Raw genomic sequence first — 19,435 nt, forward strand, 5'->3', positions numbered from 1 at the left:
ACTCTGAGTTTTAAAAAAATTCTTCTTAAGCCTCCCTACATTAATTTTTTTTGTGTGTGTGTGTGGCAAGAACTGATCGATCTGGATCCAGTTCAAGAAAGAACTTTTGTACTTCGTGGAAAATTTGTTTTTGAAGAGCCATTCTGTCCATTCAGTCGATTTAGCATTCACGGATTCAGATCAGTGTTCAGTCAGAGTCATAGATTACATGGTTTGAGATCTCCATGTAAAAACAACGCCTGTAAATAAGCCACGCCCCACGTCACTTTTCGCGAACCGGATTTTTAAGGTTTTTTCGGCTCGCTCCCATCGAAAGTGCTGCACCATGCGGAGATCTCATGCACTACAACACTATCTCTCTAGACGTCTGCTTGGTGCTAGTACTCGAAAACTCTATCTTTCTTGTTAGTGCAATCAGACCTCCGCTTGGTGCAGCACTTTCGGAGGGAGAGAGATCAAAAATCGGGTTCGCGAAAAGTGAACTGGTTCAGTCATGGTTCTTTTGTCGATTTCGGATGGCTGCACTTTTCTGCACTGGTGCAATTGCCCCGAGAAAAAGTTGTTCGAGTGGTAATCTCAGTGCAATCCACTTTTTCGGTGCATCGATTTTGTACGTTCCAGTGGCACTCCGGCAGTCAAAAACTGCACTTTCTTGCCCGACCTTTTTAGTCAGTGCAAGCGGTGCAGTGCAAGCGGTGCAGTGCAATTTTTAGCAGACGAATTAGAGAGTGTGTTGTTTAGTGATAGGCGCCTTTTTTTCTTTCGTCTGCTACTTCCTCCAGCCGGCGAAAAAAATGAAAAAAGTGTTCGAGTGGAACCTCCATTTTCTGACAACCCGGTGGAGTGCATGACGTCACATGCCTCTTCTCGCTCTGAGCCAGTGTGCACTGGCTACTGCACCGAGTGCAGCCATCCGTAGCGCTCGGCCCCGCGCCAATCGGGGAACTTTTTAGTCGATTGGGTGCGGGCACAGATAATGAGCACTTATCTATGGTGCGGGGATGATCTTTATCGGTGCGGTGATTTCGGTGCTCGGTGCGGTGATATCGGTGATCGGTGCCTTCCCCGATTATCAATGAATAGTGATTTAAATTGGCAGTTGCCCTGCGGCCAACAAGAACAAAATGTAACCCTAGTCACGTGATTCTCGTTGGCCTATCAGAACGCAAGGTCACTGGTAAGATTAACCCCCTATGGCTGAAGCGGTACTATCGGTGCAGCACCGATTAAAGCACCGTTCCGCACCGAAAATGAAATCCCCGCACTGAACTTCCCCGATTCCTTTTTATCGGGGAAGCTTAGCGGTGTCTCCGATTAGAATGTGATCGGGGCCGAGCCCTACCCATCCAAAATCGACGTTTGACCATAGAGAAAGCAAGAAACCCGGAAAAGGCCTCAGGTGTGATTCGTCTTAAACGATCGACTAGTCGTGCGCGACCCATCTGTCAAAACTAGTAGAATTGGGTTAGCAGACAAAAATGTTTGTTTACAATATTTAAAAAAATTGTTGAACTAGCTACCAATTGTCTAGTTGCACGTTAAACTTATACCTACTTACCTCCCTAGCTACCAATTGTCAGTGGTGATAGCATTGTAACTCCATGGTTTAGAGTCATAATTTTATTGGTTTTTTTTACTACGGTTACACCTAAGAATCGTAGCCGAACTAGAAAATGGATTTAGGAAATTTGCGACAATCGTCCCAATTTCGTCTTTTAAATTTATTAACAAAAATAGCTCCAAGTGATGTCCAAAAAGACTTAGTTATCCATGAAGATCTGATGAAACCAATAGATTTGGTCTCAGGAGCACGGTTACTTCGGTATCAGTTTATAAATTTGTTTTGAATTATTTTGTTTGATTTTTGATTTTTTTTTTTTTTTAGAGAGCAAGGTGTTGACAAAATGTTTAAGCTTGCTTCTGTAGCTCCTCCCTGGAAAAATTATATTAGGCTGTACTTCATTCCTTCTATCTATGCTGTGGCTGAAAATGTTGCCAAGCAGCTAAAAAGACATGGAGTGGAAAAGACAGTTTCGTATCATATCATTGTCGTACCTAAAGTATTAACAGTAATCCATTCTTTGTTTGAATCACTGGGAGTTTTGGATTTTGTAACACTACATAGTTATTCTTGGGATTTCATTCCACTTGACTCCAACTTGCTGTCACTAGAACTTCATCATCTTTTCAAGGCTTCATTTTTGAAAGAAGAGAATTCTTTATTGACTTCTGTGGCCAAAGCACTTATGAGTTTTGAATGCCTTTTGGGAAAGTTTTCCTGTGTGATGACATTGGGTGAAAAGTCTCAAAGAGTTCACAACCTACTGAATACTTGGAAAAATGAAATTCAGCCGACTTTTCCAGTAGAAACGGAATTTACCCACCTCATTATGTTAGATCGTAATATTGACTTTGTATCGCTTCTTTTGACTCAATTGACTTACGAAGGAGTATTGGATGAAAACTTGAAAATGAAATCTGGCTTTGTGTATTTGGACGCTAATGGAGCTGAAGGGTCTCAAAGACTAATGTTAAACTCAGCTTCTGATGAAATTTATGGCGAAGTATGTTCCAACTTTCTTTAGTGATATATATGCTTTTCCCTTACATCTCGTTTTATGCACTTCACGCAAGATCAAAGGAAAACACATATCCGCCGTGTTTCAACATTTAAGCAAAAAAGCTAAAGAGCTGCAGCAGAAACGAGATATAAAAAATACGGACTCGATAGAAGAAATGAAAAACTTTGTTTCGCACGATTTGAGAAGGATCCAATCTCAGCAAAAATCTTTGGCTTTGCACATCAGTGCCTGTGAGGTATCATACTTCCTGAAATAAAATTTAGATTTTTCGGTCTTTCTAATTATGATTATTCACCCAATTTAGATTGTAATGAAACGACAGGCAGGAATACTTGAAGAGCTTCTTGAGTTACAGGAAGACGCGATGTCTGGCACTAAAATGAAAGAATACCTGGCTTTTCTGGAGGATTCCATAGCTCGCCAATTTAATTTGGCCACCATTCTCAGATTGTGCTGCCTCCATTCGATAATGGAAGACGGTTTACCTGAAAAGGAATATCATTTGCTTCAGAGACAATTATTGCAAGCGTACGGATATAGACACCTAACAACTTTGCATTACCTCCAGCGGTTGGGATTGTTTAACCAACGTGATTCTAAAATGATTAGCTTGGAACCTTTACTGCCTGATAGACTCGCGCGTGTCGCACACGCCGCCTCCTTTAGATCAGAACGCATGCCGTTTCGGAAAATCTGCCAACGTTTAAATCTATTGCCGCTAGACGAGTCTTCCCAACCCAATCCATGTGCTAAAAGTGGTCAACATCCGAGTTACGTTTTCGGTGGAGTTTACACACCTCTTGTTTACCATTTTGTTGAAAGATGTCTCAAAGAGAAAGAACCGTCTTTGGGTGACTACGTTCGCTGTTTTGGTAACAATTTGCGGATTGGAGATTGTAGTCATCCTCAGTGGGGCGCTCGCGGAAAGATTTTGGTCTGCTTCATCGGTGGTGTTACTTTAGCTGAAGTTGCTTCCCTTGACCTTTTGTCTCGCCAGCTTGGTCGGCAGATAGTAGTAGCAACTACATCTACTATCAGCGGCTCAGATTTCATGGAATCTATGACGTCGCAACACACAGATACGTAGAAAATTACGGAATACTGATTTCTTTTACGTCTTTATTTACACGTTTCAAACACCATCAGCAAGAGCTACTTATCAGTCTGTACAGCAAATGTGTGTGTTAATACATCCCCCCTATGTTATGAATCAGAAACAAAAATATGCAGTTGATAAAATATCAGTGAGCGGAAGAGAAAATCACGGTGACATACGGTCAATCTTTGTCCCAGTTGTTCTAGTGGCAGACGCAAATTTCGGATCAATTCGAATCACGAGATTCCAGTGAGACAGAAAAAAGAGAACACTCTCATCAATGGTTGTCTGCGTCAGTAACGTCAAATTATTTATAGGGAAAACACAGCGAAATCTGGCAAGCGGGCTTCCGGAAATTTCGTAAGTGCAGGAGGGATGATTAACGGAGCGTTGTTCCAGATCCGTGAAGTTCTATAAAACTCACAAGTGGAGTAGGTACCAGACCCTAGTAGTAGTTTAGAGCGTACCGTTTAATGGCTTTTGCGGCAATGCATTTGAGACTCAATTTACTTCGAGTCCGTGATATAATTTCAGCTACGCCTAGAAAGCATACAGCTGATGTTTTTAAAAACAATAAAAATGTATTTAATATGCAGTCAATGAAACAAACCTGTTGTTGCTGCATCAATCGGAGTTTCACCGTACAAATTAACGGCATCCATATGCGCGCCAGCTTCAATTAATCTGATATAATCGTGATTAGCTTAACTAAACTGAATAACAAAACTATTGAAGTACTATACGTCATTATGATAGAGTGTAGGGTTACAAAATCGCTGATCGGTTTCGGATATCCAACTATCAGATGCAAAGGCCTATAAATAAACATTTAAAATGTTTATGACTGACAACCAATAACATTGTACCACAGGATTGTTTTGCCCTACGTATTTCGTCGATGATCCATTGCGTTCACGTCGAATCCACATTGTATCAGCAACTTGCATTTGGAAGCACAAGGAAAGCTAGTAGAAATATCTTTCTCAATGCTTTAAACAAAAAAAAACTGTGAACTATGTTTTACCTGCAGATGTCGACAGTATGAAATTCATCAACAGAGGGGTATCAGCACTGGCGGCTAAATGCAATAAAGATGAATCTTGTTTGGAACGGCCGGAAGGAACTTCTGTCCCCTTCGTTCAGCGCGCCAAGCGGATGTGTTGGGTACCTCTTAGAAAAAGACATTCAATGGCGAAGTGAACCAATCACAGAACAGCTTATGAACTTCAAAGCAGACGAAAAACATTTCTGAGAGCATAATTAGGCCACACCTCCCGGCTATCCCTTCGAAGGTCGGATGCTGGTCGCCCTTTTCCGAGAGGGCTAGCGCTTATCGTGCTTCAACCAGGGTTCTTTGACCATGCTTCTATTACTCTGGTTAGAGTCATGGAAACCATGACTCTGCTCTGGTTAGGGATCAGCCCCGACCCTAATCAGGGCGCATTTTGCCAATCGGGTTTCGAAATTCGGGGCTCGGGGCGGGGCATCGATAGCACCGGTTCAACCATAGGAGGTTAGTCTTATCAATGACCTTGCTTTTCTGATAGGCCAACGAGAATCACGTGACTAGGGTCACATTTTTTCTTGTTGGCCGCAGGGCAACTGCCAATTTAGATCACTATTCATTGATAATCGGGGAAGGCACCGATCACCGATATCACCGCACCGAGCACCGAAATCCCTTCCCCGATTAAGATTATCCCCGCACCGGATCGACTAAAAAGCTCCCCGATTGGCGCGGGGCCGAGCGCTAAGTCGGCTAAGTGGTTCATTCGATCGTATTATAACATTTAAAAAGGCAAGGCAACGTTGCTTTTGCTGACGTCGCATTCCTGCCATGGGGAGTGTTTTTAATTTTTGACATTTCAAGAATCGACAATTGAGCTCAACAAGTAGTCGCTTACTAGTCATTAGACGGTGTATTTGTCCTAAATATTTTCCTGCTCATCACATTTCCAGAGAATGACCAACTTTGAAGGCACTTTTACTAACTTCAAGAATGAAAAACTAGATGAATTTTATAGTGCCATCGGTATGTTTTTTTCTTTCCGATCTGTCGCAACATTTAAAATTAACTCTTTTACTAAGGAATACCATGGGTGGCACGAAAAATGATGACGGCTTCTTCACCCACAATTGAAATCTCCAAGAAAGATGAAAAATGGACTGTCAAGACAAGTACATTGATGTCAAGTACCTCAAATTCTTTTCAGCTTGGTGAAGAGTATGAAGAGACAATGATGGGAGGCAGGTCTATTAAGGTAAAAGAATCCTAGGTTTTCATTATCATCTGAAATCTATCAATTACTATGGTTTAGAATACAACTGTAATTGAAGACAATAAGATGATTACCAGCTCCCAGAGTGACCGTGGTAAATCTCAAAGGTATGGTATTTGGTTGGTTGTAGATGTTCTTCATGTTTTTATTTTATTTTATAATGATTATTGTTTTGTTTCAACAGGGTTATGGAGTTTGATGATAATGGCTTCATTATGGTATGTACTAAACCACCATGTCATTTGATACAATTGGTAAATTTTTATTGTATCGCTTAGACAATGACACACGAGAAAACAGAATTAGTCGCTGTTCGTCACTTCAAACGAGTATAAATTTCCCATCGTATAACACTTCTGAAAGATCTGAATAAATTTTATACTAACAATTTATGTGCATTCTTTTCTAATATGAACTTCTTGATTTTATACATGTTTTATTTTGTTAAAGTTTACATTTTCCAATCGTTTTTCTCACGATTATTATCAGTTGCCTAAAAGTTCGAGACCATTTTTTCCACGCGCCCTCATTGATTTCTCCCATCCTTGTCCTTCACCTTCTTCACCTTCTCCCTCACCTTCTCCCTCACCTTCTCCCTCACCTTCTCCCTCACCTTCTGCTTCACCTTCTGCTTCACCTTCTGCTTCACCTTCTGCTTCACCTTCTGCTTCACCTTCACCTTCTCCTTCACCTTCTCCCAATGGAGATGGACAATAGTCGACTACTGATGCATTCTTATTAAGACTCCAACACGCAGCCAAGATACTCGATCACCGCTAGGCTCTGTTGAGTTTGGTGAAGGGGGAAAACATACAAAAGGCATTGGTGACAAGCATTTATTTTTTAGGTTCGACGTAGTGGTAATCAAGGTATGTTAGGCATCAATCCTTAATGTTTATGGGGAAATGAATTACCAGCTAGGAAAAGGACTCAGAGAAAATTTGCAAGGAAGGAGCCCATCTGTTGAAGTTCAGGTCCACATAATGAAGAGAAGCATCTGCTAATTTGGAAAACATCCACAAATTGTAATCTGTCTTTTCAAAATTCGTGTTTATGATACATAAGAGGTATCATAGCTTTATGATTATGACCGCTACAGTAGCCGCTCTATCACCCTTTATGGCCGAAACTAGTGCCGGATGGATTTCGCGAACTTGTTGAATATTGTTGCACACATCTAGGGATATTATACTAATACATTCCCTTTGTCAATCGATTTCAGACTAGAAGACCTGGTATTTTCCGCGTTGGAGGTATTATTCGTTGTTTCGGTAGACAGGAGAAATTTGTATTGCGTTATAGATAATATTTCTAAAATTATTTTTGTGCAGATTGCGTTGGTCTTGGCTAATGGGTTATGGGTTATGACGCAGTAACAAGTGCAGCACTTGTTGGAGATATGTAGTGTTGTGTCGTTATTTTTATTTTACATCGTTGTCGTTATTTGTTAAATATAATTTAAAAAAATGCAATTGTTAACTTTCTTTAAACTTTAATACGTTATTTAATATATTATTATTTTTTTTATTTTTCTCGTTATCGTATCGTTTCTCGTTACATAGTTTCAAAACTTCGAGATAATTTTTGTAAGTCTTTCTTTCGTTTTTCCATTTTCAGTGGTTTTCTAGATTAGGCCCTAGTATTAGATAACGGTGTAAAACAAAAAAATTTAGTTCAGATTCCCAGTCAACAGCGACACTGAGCAGAATAATTTGTTAAATAACGAGAGAAAAAAACGATAAACTTGCCCACAAAAATTTGCTTTCGTTGTCGTTATTCATTATATTAATTTAGGCCAAAATTGGACATATTAACGAAAAATTTCGTTATTCGTTATCGTTAACGACCCAACACTAGTGTGCGGGCGTTTATTATTTTTTTTTTTAATTTTTTTTTCATTTGTATATATTTTTTGTGCCACCCATCATCGTGTTTGAAGCGGGAGAGGGAAAAGAAAAATCCCGATTCTAACTAAGAATGTGTTTCGACAGTAAAATATAACAATGGCAACCCGTAAGCTAATACCAACGACATGAAGCTCTACCAAAACATAATCCCGTTCTTTCGCAAAACTATTAACAAAAGCATACAGCTGAGTCAACAGCCCGTGAATAAATTGAATGTTATATAAGAATCGCCCCTGTAAAACTGGTATAGGCTACAATTATTATTGCATTATTGATGCACCATTTCCCAAATTAGCGAATTAATGAAACGGGTATTCCCAAGTTTTAAGGATTATATTTTGCCGTTTTTATATTCTAGTTCCTTGTCATCAACAACAAATGCTTATGTAGTAATAAATGTTACATGAAATTCATACCAGTCGAAAACAAAACTTTCTGTCTGGTTTTCTTGTTTTTTTTATTGGACGAAGAATTTTCTGGTTTCTCATCTGCGTTTACACCTAAAAATGAAACATGTGCTAAAAAAAAACAACATATATTAATTTGTGAAAGTTATCACTTTTCGATTTTGCTGCTTGGTCGAATGCGGCCGCCAATGCTGAACTGAAAGTTTCCTTATACTCGGGAGCTGGGGCGTAATCAGCAACTTCTGACCCACTTTCACTTGTATTGCGAGGTCGTCCAGGTTTATTTAGAACGGATGCTATTTGAATAGCTTTATATCCCGATGTCGGATGAGACCAGATACTAGGGATTTTATTCTTCCCTTCACGTAACATCTAATGTAGGTGAGGCATAACGCGTCAGGAAAATTTGCACTGTAAGGATAGAGGCCAAATTCTTTAAAAGTAACCTGTGCAAATGATGGTCCAGCTCCATGCTGAGCCGCACTTTCAATACTAGAAGGTGAAACATCGATGATTGTATCCACTTCCGGTACATCTTGTGGGCTGTGACTAAATCCTGGGAAATGAACTTGCGAGTCAATCCGTACGATAGGTTGATTTTTCGTTCGGCCCCATTTAGCATCTTCGGCTCGCTGAATTTCTAATTCACGACGACGTTCTTCACGATCCTTTCGCCGACGCCGTCGAGCTCGCTCTTCGACACGTTCTATGAATAACACAACAGAAATGCCGTTGCTAAGTTTCTTGGAAATAACCACGAATAGTACCGCAGCAGCAGCAAACATAACAACAAACAAATACCTCTAAATTCTTCGCGGACGGTAGAATCAATTTCGGGTTCCATGAACGTTATCTCCATTATCTGAAACTGTTTTGATATCGGTATGTGTCCCAAGTAACGAAGCCGATTTCGTAAGTCCTCGGTCATTGATAAAGTTTCGACTTCTACTATGCGACCTTGTATAGTTTCTGGGCACAGTTCTAAAGACCCAAAACAGCGAACAAGTATTTGGACGTTGATATGGTGAAGATAAATTGCTTGCCCGTCACTGCTTTGGTAAAAGTAAAAGACACTCTTCTGTTGAATGCGGTGAGCGTCTGTCATCTGTGCAGTGAAGAATAATAATTAAACCGAAATCCAAAGAAGAGAATAGATACACACCGAACTATTGTCTGGGCTAGCGATTGGGGTACTCGAAATATGGAACACGTTTGACTCCAATGATGAAATATCTGATTCACGCGTCATCATTATCGGTAACGTTGCCTTATTACAATCTAATTGGAGCTCAGTGGTAGCTGTGCAACCATAATTTCCATTGGACGGCTCAAAACGTGATACGTCACTGTCAGAAGATACAACACCTGATTCTGCCGCAGTCAAATCCTAATATTTAGATAACAATTAATTTCGAAGGACGAAAGACAACGTTTATTACAAGAGTCACTTGCCAAAGCCGTCGCGAAAGACGATAGACATTGAATGGCTGTGTTCTCTCTCACTGCCAGTAGTTCTAAAGCTTGTTGAATAAAACAAGATTCCGGACAGTCTTTCTCCGATTCCAACTGAGCTTGCAACTCAGACCTTTCCCACTGAAGAATTAGGTTGACCACCTCGTTTGGCGTGCAGAGCAGTAATTTACTGAAAACGTGATCTTCGCCTACTTTACCCAAATATTTTGGTTTTGGCTGATGAGGTGCGGGATCAAACCCTTTAGATCCTGAAACGGGTTGCGGCTGAAGCGAATGCCGTTCACGTCTCATCAACCTCATCTCCAATACATCTCCTATTTTCAAATTTCTTTGTTCAAGGGCCACGACACTATCGCAAAAGGAAGGTGGTTTAGATCATGGTAATGAATAAAAGCTAGTTATAAATTTACCTCTTTAGATCCTGGATACGAACAGAAACGTCACAAATAGGGCAGGGTCGAGACGGTTTGTCGGATAATGCAAGAAAGTGAAGAATGCAAGGCCAACAATATATATGGCCACAACGTGTCATCTTTGCCGCAATGGGAGTATGTAAACAAATTGGACAAGATCCAACCTCTGAACCCCAAATTCTCTATTTAAAAAAGACCTTTAAGTCGCTTTACAAAAGTTACACTAGACTCAATGTATTGTCAATTGACGAAGTCATGCTACGAGTCTGAAGGATAATGCCTCAAGCCTCCACATTAATTGACCAAATTTAATATTCCAAGCAGAAATTAGCGCCGGGATATGAAAAATCCTCAAGCGAACTCAACGGCTTGGTTACATGATACAGCGAGTTAAATAAAAAAAATTAATATTAAATAATGTACTTACAATCTGTTCGATCGTCTCCCACGGAACAAGCAGATCAGGATCGGCTAAGTATACCGTGTAGTCCTCATCTGCCTTGACAACAAACTGGCAACTGCAGAGACAAAATCAACCATATATCTTCATGCATAAAATTGAGCAAGACAATTTTATTTCACTTGGCTTGAAGATAGTGATCCTTGTTTAGATAGGACCTAGCAGAATATTGGTTAAATCTCTTGTTTCTTCCACCCACTTGGCCAGAATGTGTGCTTCTCCAGTAATTTGATACAGAAGTCTCTCTTGGAGCAAATTGAAACTTCATGTTCAGAAGATGAGTCAAATCTTGCTTTCTTCCTGTTTCAGATAACACCAGATCCAAATCAGGATCATTTGATCCATCAGTTACCTACAAATCAACTGTTAGTTTACACTTGGTCAACCTCAGAGGAAAAATTGATTCAACCTGGTGATAATTTTTTCTATCGATTCCTGATCCAGCAAACCCACCATTTCTCTGCTGCCTCTTGTCTGGTCCTTTTTGCTTTGACAGCCAAGGTTTCTGATTTTTAGAACCACTTGATACTGCCAAACTGGGAGTTTTAGGTAAGACATTTTCTCTTTTTTTCACACTTCGGTTCTGTAATTTTGGACCAGTTACAGAGCTCAAATCTTCAAGATAGATAGATATTTAAATAGTAGAATTAGAGGATCCATATTATAGAAACCGAATTACCTGATTTGATGGGTTTTACCTCCGACGGCTGTCCATTAGGACGCACGTTCTTGTTTTCCATTTTCAAAACCAAAAGTTAACAAGCTGGAAAACAAAAAACTACTAACACTTGAAAATCTAAAGCCTAAAATTAAACGAGACGCAGAGCTATCTCCACGAGGGGAGTAGAAAACACGAGATTCCAGCAAAGGATTCATCTTATCAAAAGGCACCTTCCATCTTTTAAGTAATAAAAGGAACTATTGCGAATAATAGTTCAGCAAAAAATTGAGTACTATCTATAGAAAATAGCCGTAAAGTGAAAAACTGCAAAGGAGTAACTGTGAACTCCTTTGCTAAGCTGAACAACACAACGGAGAATAGTTACTTTTACGACAAATTTGCCGGGCAGCACAATGGCTGAAACTCGTCTCAATGGTCTGTTTCGACTCCCGATTGCTAATGGCCGAATGTACGACGTAGGACGTTCATGAGGTAGAAGAGAAGGTTGAGAAGGTATCATGCAGCAGTCTGTAATCGCTGGGGTTCCTGGACGTTGCCAAAATGCGATCTGTATGTATTTACATATGTGTCCTAAGAGACAAAATAAAAAAAAATTTAAACTTTTTAAAAGTAGAAACAAATAATTTGAAGTAAAATATTTTTCGATAAAAATTATGGCAATAGCGTTGTACCGGATGCTGAGTTGCAGAATTTAAAAACTTTGCCTTCCTGCGTGGCTGCCGGTAGGGCTCGCCAGCTCGGCCCCGCGTCGATCGGGTAGCTTTTTGGCCGATCGGTTAGGTCATTTCGGTTTTCGGTGCGGTTCTATCGGGTTTGGGTCGACTTCCGGGTAAAACCGGTACAACGGAAAGAAACTAATCGGTTCCGAAACCCGGTTTATGACCCCGATTACACTGCTTCTGACCCAATTACCCGACTTTTGCCCCTATTCTTACCCAGAAATTTTATTTAAGCTTAAAATTCGGGTAATTCATCGTATTTTTCATGGTTTTGTAATTTGGCGCCACGCATCCGCCATTTTTTCAAGATGGTGTCGGGTCTGTTGGTTTCAACGGGTATTTTGAACCGAACCGAACCGCTTGAAAACTACCTACCCGACCGGCCATTTTTCGGGTAGGTTGGTGCGGTTTTTGGGGGTTTAGGTAATCGGGGACACCGCAAACCTTCACCGATAAAAATGAATCGGGAACGTTCGGTGTGGGCACTTTTTTTTTCGGTTCAAATTTGTCATTCCCAGCTTCTTGTTAGTACACGAACTTCCATTTTTTTCACTTTTTGTGTAAAGATAATTTGTTTTAAAAATTGAAAAAATTTTGCTAAACTTTTGCACATTTGATAAAACTACAGCCTCGGCTACTGCACGTATAGTATAGTCATTTTAGCTTTTGTACCTCAAACAATTAGTAATGAGAAATTTTATTAATGAGCACTATTTAGACATACTTTTTACGTAAGTGTGTAAAAAAATTCAAAAATCGTACGTAGGGATCACATATAAATTTTCAATTAAAAATTAGAAAATAAGAAATGGGGGTGTAATTTTAAATTTTTTTTTGTTTTTATTACATGTAATCAAACTGTATGTGTTAATAAACGTGTGTTTCTAATTTAAATGTTTTTTGTGTAGATTTACTATTTTTGTTTTAATTTTAAAGTTACTGAAATTGGTTTCCGCGTCGAAATTTTTTCGCCGTGTTTAACACGGCGCTTATGGCGCTACGCGTCTTGTTAAAATTGATGCTACATAAAAACTAAATAACCTAAAAATCCCCAAATAGTCTAGTTTTGTAGCCAATATAACCTAGTTTATTTTGTATTAATTATATCTTATGAATATAACACAGTAAAAAAGTTATATCCATTACAAAAAAAACTCCCCTTTTTTCGGTTTTTCCAAGTTCCGCAAAATTCAAGTTGCTTTTACAACACACCCGCTAGGGTGACATTTTCGGGGGGGCGCTGCAACTTTTACTCGACTACAACTGTTATTAAATTTAAGATTACTCCTCGTTCCTATTTTTCGACACTTCAACATTTTGAATTTTTTTATAACAATAACAATAGGTTTCAATTGTATAGTTGTAGTCGAGTAAAAGTTGCAGCGCCCCCCGAAAATGTCACCCTAGCGGGTGTGTTGTAAAAGCAACTTGAATTTTGCGGAATTTGGAAAAACCTAAAAAGGGGAGTTTTTTTGTAATGGTTATAACTTTTTTACTGTGTTATATTCATAAGATATAATTAATACAAAATAAACTAGGTTATATTGGCTACAAAACTAGACTATTTGGGGATTTTTAGGTTATTTAGTTTTTATGTAGCATCAATTTTAACAAGACGCGTAGCGCCATAAGCGCCGTTTTAAACACGGCGAAAAAATTTCGACGCGGAAACCAATTTCAGTAACTTTAAAATTAAAACAAAAATAGTAAATCTACACAAAAAACATTTAAATTAGAAACACACGTTTATTAACACATACAGTTTGATTACATTTAATAAAAACAAAAAAAAATTTAAAATTTCACCCCCATTTCTTATTTTCTAATTTTTAATTGAAAATTTATATGTGATCCCCTACGTACGATTTTTGAATTTTTTTACACACTTACGTAAAAAGTATGTCTAAATAGTGCTCATTAATAAAATTTCTCATTACTAATTGTTTGAGGTACACCCCCCTTTTTTTTGCTAGAATGACTATACTAGTAGAACATCACGAGTTTTTATTGGTTTCTTTTGACTGTAACAACTGCTGCTGATATGACGGATGCATTTGTTACATTTACCTAGCTCTTTTTATTTAGTATTGGGCTATATATGCAACAATGGAGTAATCATGAATGAAGTATTGGCTTCAATGTGATTCTCAATTGCGTTTCATTTGTTTTGTAGAAATATAGCATGAAATGCAATAAAGCCGCATCCTATTATGTTATGGACCCAAAAATGAAACGTCCTTCGATATTTTACCAGTGTGTACACATTGTAAGTTACGGCGAACAACCATACACAACACGCACATCCTTCCTAACAATGTTTTCGGTCGAAAAGAGTGAACGGAGGTTAGGCGTTTGGTGTATTCTATGGTTTTCAAATAATCGGGTATGGGAAACGCAAAAGTTAGCAACCGCCTAGATTTACGAATTTTTCAGCGAAGCTTTAAATTCAAAAGATTTTCGTTAAACAGATCAGTCGACAGTTGTACATCACCGTTGCTTGTCCCTAGGCTACTCTGATGGCCATCGAACTTCACTTCCGAACGGCACGTTGCACTGGGGATTTTCGTAGTCTATTCAAAGCAGCATTCCGTAAAATGAGTAGGTCTAACAGGTAAAGAAAGCAAAGAAAAGGCGAAAAAATATTGAAGTTGTTAGCATATTCTTTGTATCACACACGGTAACCAAGAATAAATAGATACCGGTACTGGTTTTCACAATTGGCCGTGATTTTCTTCAGCCTAGTAATAACAGTGAAGTGTAACCCTATCGCCGATCACCAGTTCACGAATGTCGAAGGTAAAACTATGTTATTCCTAAGGTGTTTTCGCATGACAAATTTGTTTCTACATTTTTGGAACTATATGCGTACAGTAAATTCTTGCATTATGTGAGAGAAAAGCAAACAAAAACCAAGAATTTAAAAAGGCCTACGTAAACTCCAAAAATGAAGAAGGAAAAAACAAAGCAAACGGAAGTGTGAAAACACGTTAAAAATGGAAATAATGATATTAAATAAGGATTCTTTATTAAATATAGGGGTCTATGAAGCAGCCTCGTCATTAATTCAAGCAATGGACCTTAGTGTCGACCCATGTCAAGATTTTTTCCAGTATGCATGCGGTGGGTGGATAAAGAAAAATCCCATACCTCAGACAAAATCCCGGTGGACCCAAATTGATGTTTTACGGGAACGGCTAGCGAATGATTTGAAAAGTAAGACATTTTTAAAGGCGTTAAATGTGAAACGTTCCATAATTCATCAAACTTTTTGAATTGTTTACGAAGACATTTTAGAGCAAAACAATGATGCCAGAGACCCACAGCCTTTGAACACTGCAAGAGACATGTTCAAGGCCTGCATGAACACTCGTAATATTTCTTTTCCATTTTTTTTTAATTACATGGTTTAATTTGTGATTTCTCCATACTCAAAGGTGCTATTCAGAATCTAGGGTTAAAGCCGCTGACTGATGCTTTGGAGAGCTATGGTGGTTGGCCAATTACGTCAGCGGCAGGTATTCACGAAGGGATCCGTTTCGATTGGAAAGTTGTGACAGCTTCAATTCGCAAATTTTACCGTATATCTTACCTGATTTCCGTGTACAACGACCTCGATAACTACGATACGAAAAAGAATTCAATTTACGTACGTATATTGGTCTCCAGCTTAATGATTTTGCAAATAAGTTTGATGAGTATCAGCCTATGGCTAAAAATATAATTGTGTTAAAAGATTGATCAGGGGTCGCTAACCTTACCCCACGAGATTTTGCTGAATTCTGAAGATTACCCCAAAATCATGGAAGCTTATTTTGTTTATATTTCGGAAGCGGCAAAGGCCATTCGCAATTCACTTGGAAGTGACGCAACGGATGCGCAAATTGACTTGGACGTCCGCGATCTATTACAATTTGAATTTGAACTAGCCAAAGTAACACATCTTTACCTTTGTCTTTCAATTTTCAGACTCCTTTTTTTCATGGCTGGCCCTAACGTTGTTTTCTCAGATCACCACACCCGCAGAGGCGAGGCGAGATAGTGCTCGCATGTACAATCCCATGCTTTTAATGGAAATGCAAAAATGGACAGATGGGTTTTCTCATACAACACCACAAGCTCAAGTAGCCTACGGGATAGAACCTTGTGTGCTCATAGGACTTCAACACGGCATAGAAAATCTATTTTATTTAGGTGGACTGGTTCGAATATCTCAACATGATTTATTCAGTAGCTAACGTTGCTATTCCTACCGATGAGCGCATTATCGTTGTAGAGGTAGAGTACGTGAGAAACCTTTTTACGCTTTTGGACAAAACGCCCCCACGCATCACAGGTATATATAGGCCTATAGACTATATGACTAGAAATGATAATAACTGCTGGTAAGTTTGATGATGCATTATTTTACTGCTTCAACCTACAGTAAACTACGTTATGTGGCGGCTGGTTAGATTATTAGCACCTGGAACCACCAACCAAATTAATAACTTGGCTATCAATTTTTCTAAAGCCCTCTACGGCAATCCTCAGTCAGAAACCCGGTAAATACACAATTTTCACATTTAAATATTTCTAAACATTACAAATTACATGAAGGAGACAACTGTTTTGAAAACAATAGATCAAATAACTGTGCCAACGAAGTCAACAGTATGTTCGGTTATGCAGTGGGCGCAAAATACATAGAAAAACACTTTCAAGGAAGTATCAAGGCACAGGTAGCCTACCAATCTTTTATAAATTTTTCTCAACATATTTTAGTAACAGTAGTAAGGAAGCTAAAAAACTAACAAAAAAAAAAAAAAAAAAACTGATAATAATATAAAAAAATCTAATTGATAAAAAAAAAAACGTTTCAGGTTGAATCAATGATCAAATATCTCAAGGCAGCATTTGTGACATTGATTGATGAAGCCGAATGGATGGATGCTACAACAAAAGCTATCGCCAGAGAAAAAGTAGATGCTATGGTTGAACTGGTGGCTTTTCCGAACTGGATTAAAAAGAAAGAAGATGTAGAGTCATTTTATTCCAGCCGGGTATTTATTTAATGAACATTAGAATTTAAATGAAAAAAAAAAAAAAAGGAAAAAAAGGAGAGAATGCTTTACAATTTAAATACAAATGGCTAATAATATTCTTATTTCTAGCCAACCGTCTCTAAGGAGGCACATTTTGAAAATATTCAAAGTGTTAATGCCTGGCTCACCAAGAATGGGCTTATGAATCTGAGACGTAAAACAAATCGCACTAGGTAGGCTAGACGATAATCGGACAACATTTTATCACTTGGAAATATTGTTATGTTGTCTTGCAGCAGTTGCAGGGAATATTCTGAAAGATTTTCATTGCGTTATATTCCAGATGGATTACTTTTCCTTCGGTCGTCAACGCTTTTTACGCCCCAAAATACAATTCTATCAGTAGATATCATTCATGATTCTCTTTTTCATTTATATATCGTAGCTAAGGAAAAGCTACATTTTTCTAACTAGGTTTCCCGGCAGGAATCTTACAGCCACCATACTTTGGGTTGAACGGGAGATCTGCGTGAGTAGTCTTTGCGTTTTTCGATTGAATGAGATTTCTTTGCCTCGCGTTTTCACAAAAAGCCTCTAACTTTATCGGAAATTCCAAAAACTAGTTCGATGAATTACGGTGGTATTGAGTCGTCATTGGTCACGAAATAACACACGGTTTCGACGACAAAGGTATGGTAATAGCAAAATGATCTTGGTCTTCCATCTTTGAGCGATTTTGCCAGATTGCATCCGAGAAACTCTTTAACTATAGCCTAATCCGTTTTGTATATGCCTGCGTAACGTGTATACAGGTCGCCAAAACGATAAGTACGGCAATACTGCTAACTGGTGGACGGAAAACACATTGGAGCAATATCAATCGAGAGCAAAATGTTTCGAAGACAAGTACAATAATTACGTTGTTTTAAATGGGACACAGGTAAGAAATTGAACACGTTTCGAAAACAAGACGTTTTTACAGGAATAATCGTGCTGTTTGAATAGAAAATTTTTTTTCTTTCAGTTAAACGGCATTACCACGCTAGGGGAAAACATTGCTGACTACGGTGGAATACGAGAGGCGTTCGTTGCTTACCGTAACTACGTTGCAGCTAATGGGATCGAGCCTGTTCTGCCAGGTTTGGAAAGGTTTACTTCCGAGCAGATATTTTTCATATCCTTCGCTAATACTCACTGCGGCGTCGAAACTCCAGAGAAGCTTCTAAACCAAATAATGAATGACCCGCATAGTCCCAATCGTTACAGAGTTATAGGAACTCTTTCCAATTCAGATGATTTCGTTCGTGAATTTAACTGTTTGCCTGGTACTCCAATGAATCAACTTAGAAAGTGCAGACTTTGGCGCTGATTCTATCATTATGTATTACGAGTTGTTCTACAAATGTCAATTTTTTCCCCTTCCCTATCATCATGTTTTGCTGAATTTCTCGATCTGGCAGGATCGAGCTAAATCCCTTGCCATGAGAAATGTTTCTTTCTGTGGCCTAGGGGCATAGATGAAGATGGGCGAAAAAAGATAAAAGAGCAAAAAAAGCAAGTTTTGAGCAAAAATGCATGAAATTAAATGAATTAAATCTGTTTGGAAATAAACACACAATACACACCTAAAGTTTCAAAAAATATTATTACTATGTATTGCCTCTATATTAGTTGTGTGAGAACTAAGAAAAAAAATTTGAAAAGGATTTTTATAGAGGAGGTCTCTTCAAATCATAAACCAGTCGTCTGATGACGCGACTGGTTGAATTGCTTAAAGCTGGGTCTACACTAGCAGTTTTTACAGACAAGTTACGGTCATACAGACATACAGACTCGATACAGGCATACGGAAAGCTTATTCCGTTCAATCTACACTAGCGATTTTCCGTAAACGTATGCCTGTATGCCTGTGTGTCTGTAAGAAAAAAAGTTTGAAATGATTCAAACTTTTCCGTAAGTGAGAGTTTCCGTAAGATGAAAAATAAGGTTCAGCCAATGAGAATAAAGTATATATTTTCAAATACTCTTTATTAGTGCAACCACACATGACTGCAACATTGTCTGTTGAAATTCGTCTGCCACAGTCGTCGTGCGTATTAAAAAACTTGAATTTGAATAAAAAACATGGGGCCCAAACCATCTCCAAAGAAAAGAAATCCCCAAAGAAAATAACCGAAAAGTAAATACTTTAATTCTATTTGTTGCTTTTTCTCAGTTTATGTACAATTTTAATATTTTGTAGACTGAAACTAGAAACAAAAGACGTCGAGAGGTTCATTTTGTGTGTTAAAAATCATCCTGTATTGTATAATACTACATTGCACGATTACAAAGTTACAAAAGTTACAAAGTTACAAAAGTTTGCCCTGCCTTCTGCAACGCCCATTTTCCGTATG

At 38.6% G+C, this 19,435-nt stretch overlaps 5 protein-coding genes and 1 long non-coding RNA gene across 8 annotated transcripts; 4 read left to right on the top strand and 2 right to left on the bottom strand.

Moving 5' to 3' along the window:
* The first annotated feature begins 1,349 nt into the window (after positions 1-1,349).
* On the top strand, positions 1,350-3,792 carry LOC116930544 (vacuolar protein sorting-associated protein 33B). Its single transcript, XM_045167637.1, has 5 exons — positions 1,350-1,582; positions 1,654-1,822; positions 1,886-2,564; positions 2,635-2,817; positions 2,887-3,792. Exons 2-5 carry the CDS (start codon positions 1,674-1,676, stop codon positions 3,667-3,669), a joined length of 1,794 nt encoding a protein of 597 aa, XP_045023572.1. The 5' UTR covers positions 1,350-1,582; positions 1,654-1,673; the 3' UTR covers positions 3,670-3,792.
* Positions 3,688-4,850, bottom strand: LOC116930545 (protein fem-1 homolog B). Of its 2 annotated transcripts, none has more exons than XM_032937923.2 (5): positions 4,703-4,850; positions 4,566-4,643; positions 4,422-4,493; positions 4,289-4,362; positions 3,688-4,218 (listed from the first exon to the last, which is right to left on the bottom strand). In XM_032937923.2, the coding sequence occupies exons 2-5, from the start codon at positions 4,583-4,585 to the stop codon at positions 4,124-4,126; spliced, it is 261 nt and encodes an 86-aa protein (XP_032793814.2). In that variant the 5' UTR covers positions 4,586-4,643; positions 4,703-4,850; the 3' UTR covers positions 3,688-4,123. The 2 variants fall into 2 exon arrangements, with proteins under 2 accessions (XP_032793814.2, XP_032793815.2); XM_032937924.2 differs by having other exon boundaries at positions 4,566-4,618; positions 4,703-4,820.
* A 641-nt stretch (positions 4,851-5,491) lies between these two features.
* Positions 5,492-6,345, top strand: LOC116930543 (sodium/calcium exchanger regulatory protein 1). 2 transcript variants are annotated; one of them, XM_045167640.1, is made up of 6 exons: positions 5,492-5,570; positions 5,638-5,710; positions 5,767-5,939; positions 5,997-6,064; positions 6,142-6,175; positions 6,236-6,345. In XM_045167640.1, the coding sequence occupies exons 2-6, from the start codon at positions 5,641-5,643 to the stop codon at positions 6,290-6,292; spliced, it is 402 nt and encodes a 133-aa protein (XP_045023575.1). In that variant the 5' UTR covers positions 5,492-5,570; positions 5,638-5,640; the 3' UTR covers positions 6,293-6,345. The 2 variants fall into 2 exon arrangements, with proteins under 2 accessions (XP_045023575.1, XP_032793811.1); XM_032937920.2 differs by having other exon boundaries at positions 5,501-5,710.
* A 1,833-nt stretch (positions 6,346-8,178) lies between these two features.
* On the bottom strand, positions 8,179-11,775 carry LOC123467873 (RING finger protein 10-like). The gene is made up of 11 exons (XM_045167638.1): positions 11,297-11,775; positions 11,027-11,232; positions 10,740-10,969; positions 10,585-10,675; positions 10,155-10,339; positions 9,724-10,093; positions 9,434-9,658; positions 9,073-9,376; positions 8,718-8,977; positions 8,424-8,643; positions 8,179-8,364 (listed from the first exon to the last, which is right to left on the bottom strand). Exons 1-11 carry the CDS (start codon positions 11,355-11,357, stop codon positions 8,264-8,266), a joined length of 2,253 nt encoding a protein of 750 aa, XP_045023573.1. The 5' UTR covers positions 11,358-11,775; the 3' UTR covers positions 8,179-8,263.
* A 2,721-nt stretch (positions 11,776-14,496) lies between these two features.
* On the top strand, positions 14,497-18,669 carry LOC116930541 (neprilysin-4). The gene is given in 18 exon segments (XM_045167641.1): positions 14,497-14,629; positions 14,714-14,814; positions 15,055-15,231; positions 15,304-15,387; positions 15,453-15,664; positions 15,752-15,949; positions 16,026-16,139; positions 16,210-16,351; positions 16,442-16,559; positions 16,640-16,736; positions 16,878-17,057; positions 17,169-17,272; positions 17,383-17,441; positions 17,514-17,568; positions 17,663-17,682; positions 17,685-17,729; positions 17,852-17,979; positions 18,064-18,669. Coding segments are annotated over 18 exon segments (2,274 nt in total). The 5' UTR covers positions 14,497-14,534; the 3' UTR covers positions 18,409-18,669.
* A 331-nt stretch (positions 18,670-19,000) lies between these two features.
* LOC123467868 lies at positions 19,001-19,385 on the top strand. Its single transcript, XR_006641972.1, has 2 exons — positions 19,001-19,218; positions 19,282-19,385. It is a non-coding gene; the product is annotated as an uncharacterized LOC123467868 (long non-coding RNA).
* Positions 19,386-19,435: the final 50 nt, after the last annotated feature.

The sequence above is a fragment of the Daphnia magna genome, unplaced genomic scaffold (assembly GCF_020631705.1).
Source record: "Daphnia magna isolate NIES unplaced genomic scaffold, ASM2063170v1.1 Dm_contigs251, whole genome shotgun sequence".
NCBI classification, from domain to species: Eukaryota; Metazoa; Arthropoda; class Branchiopoda; order Diplostraca; family Daphniidae; genus Daphnia; species Daphnia magna.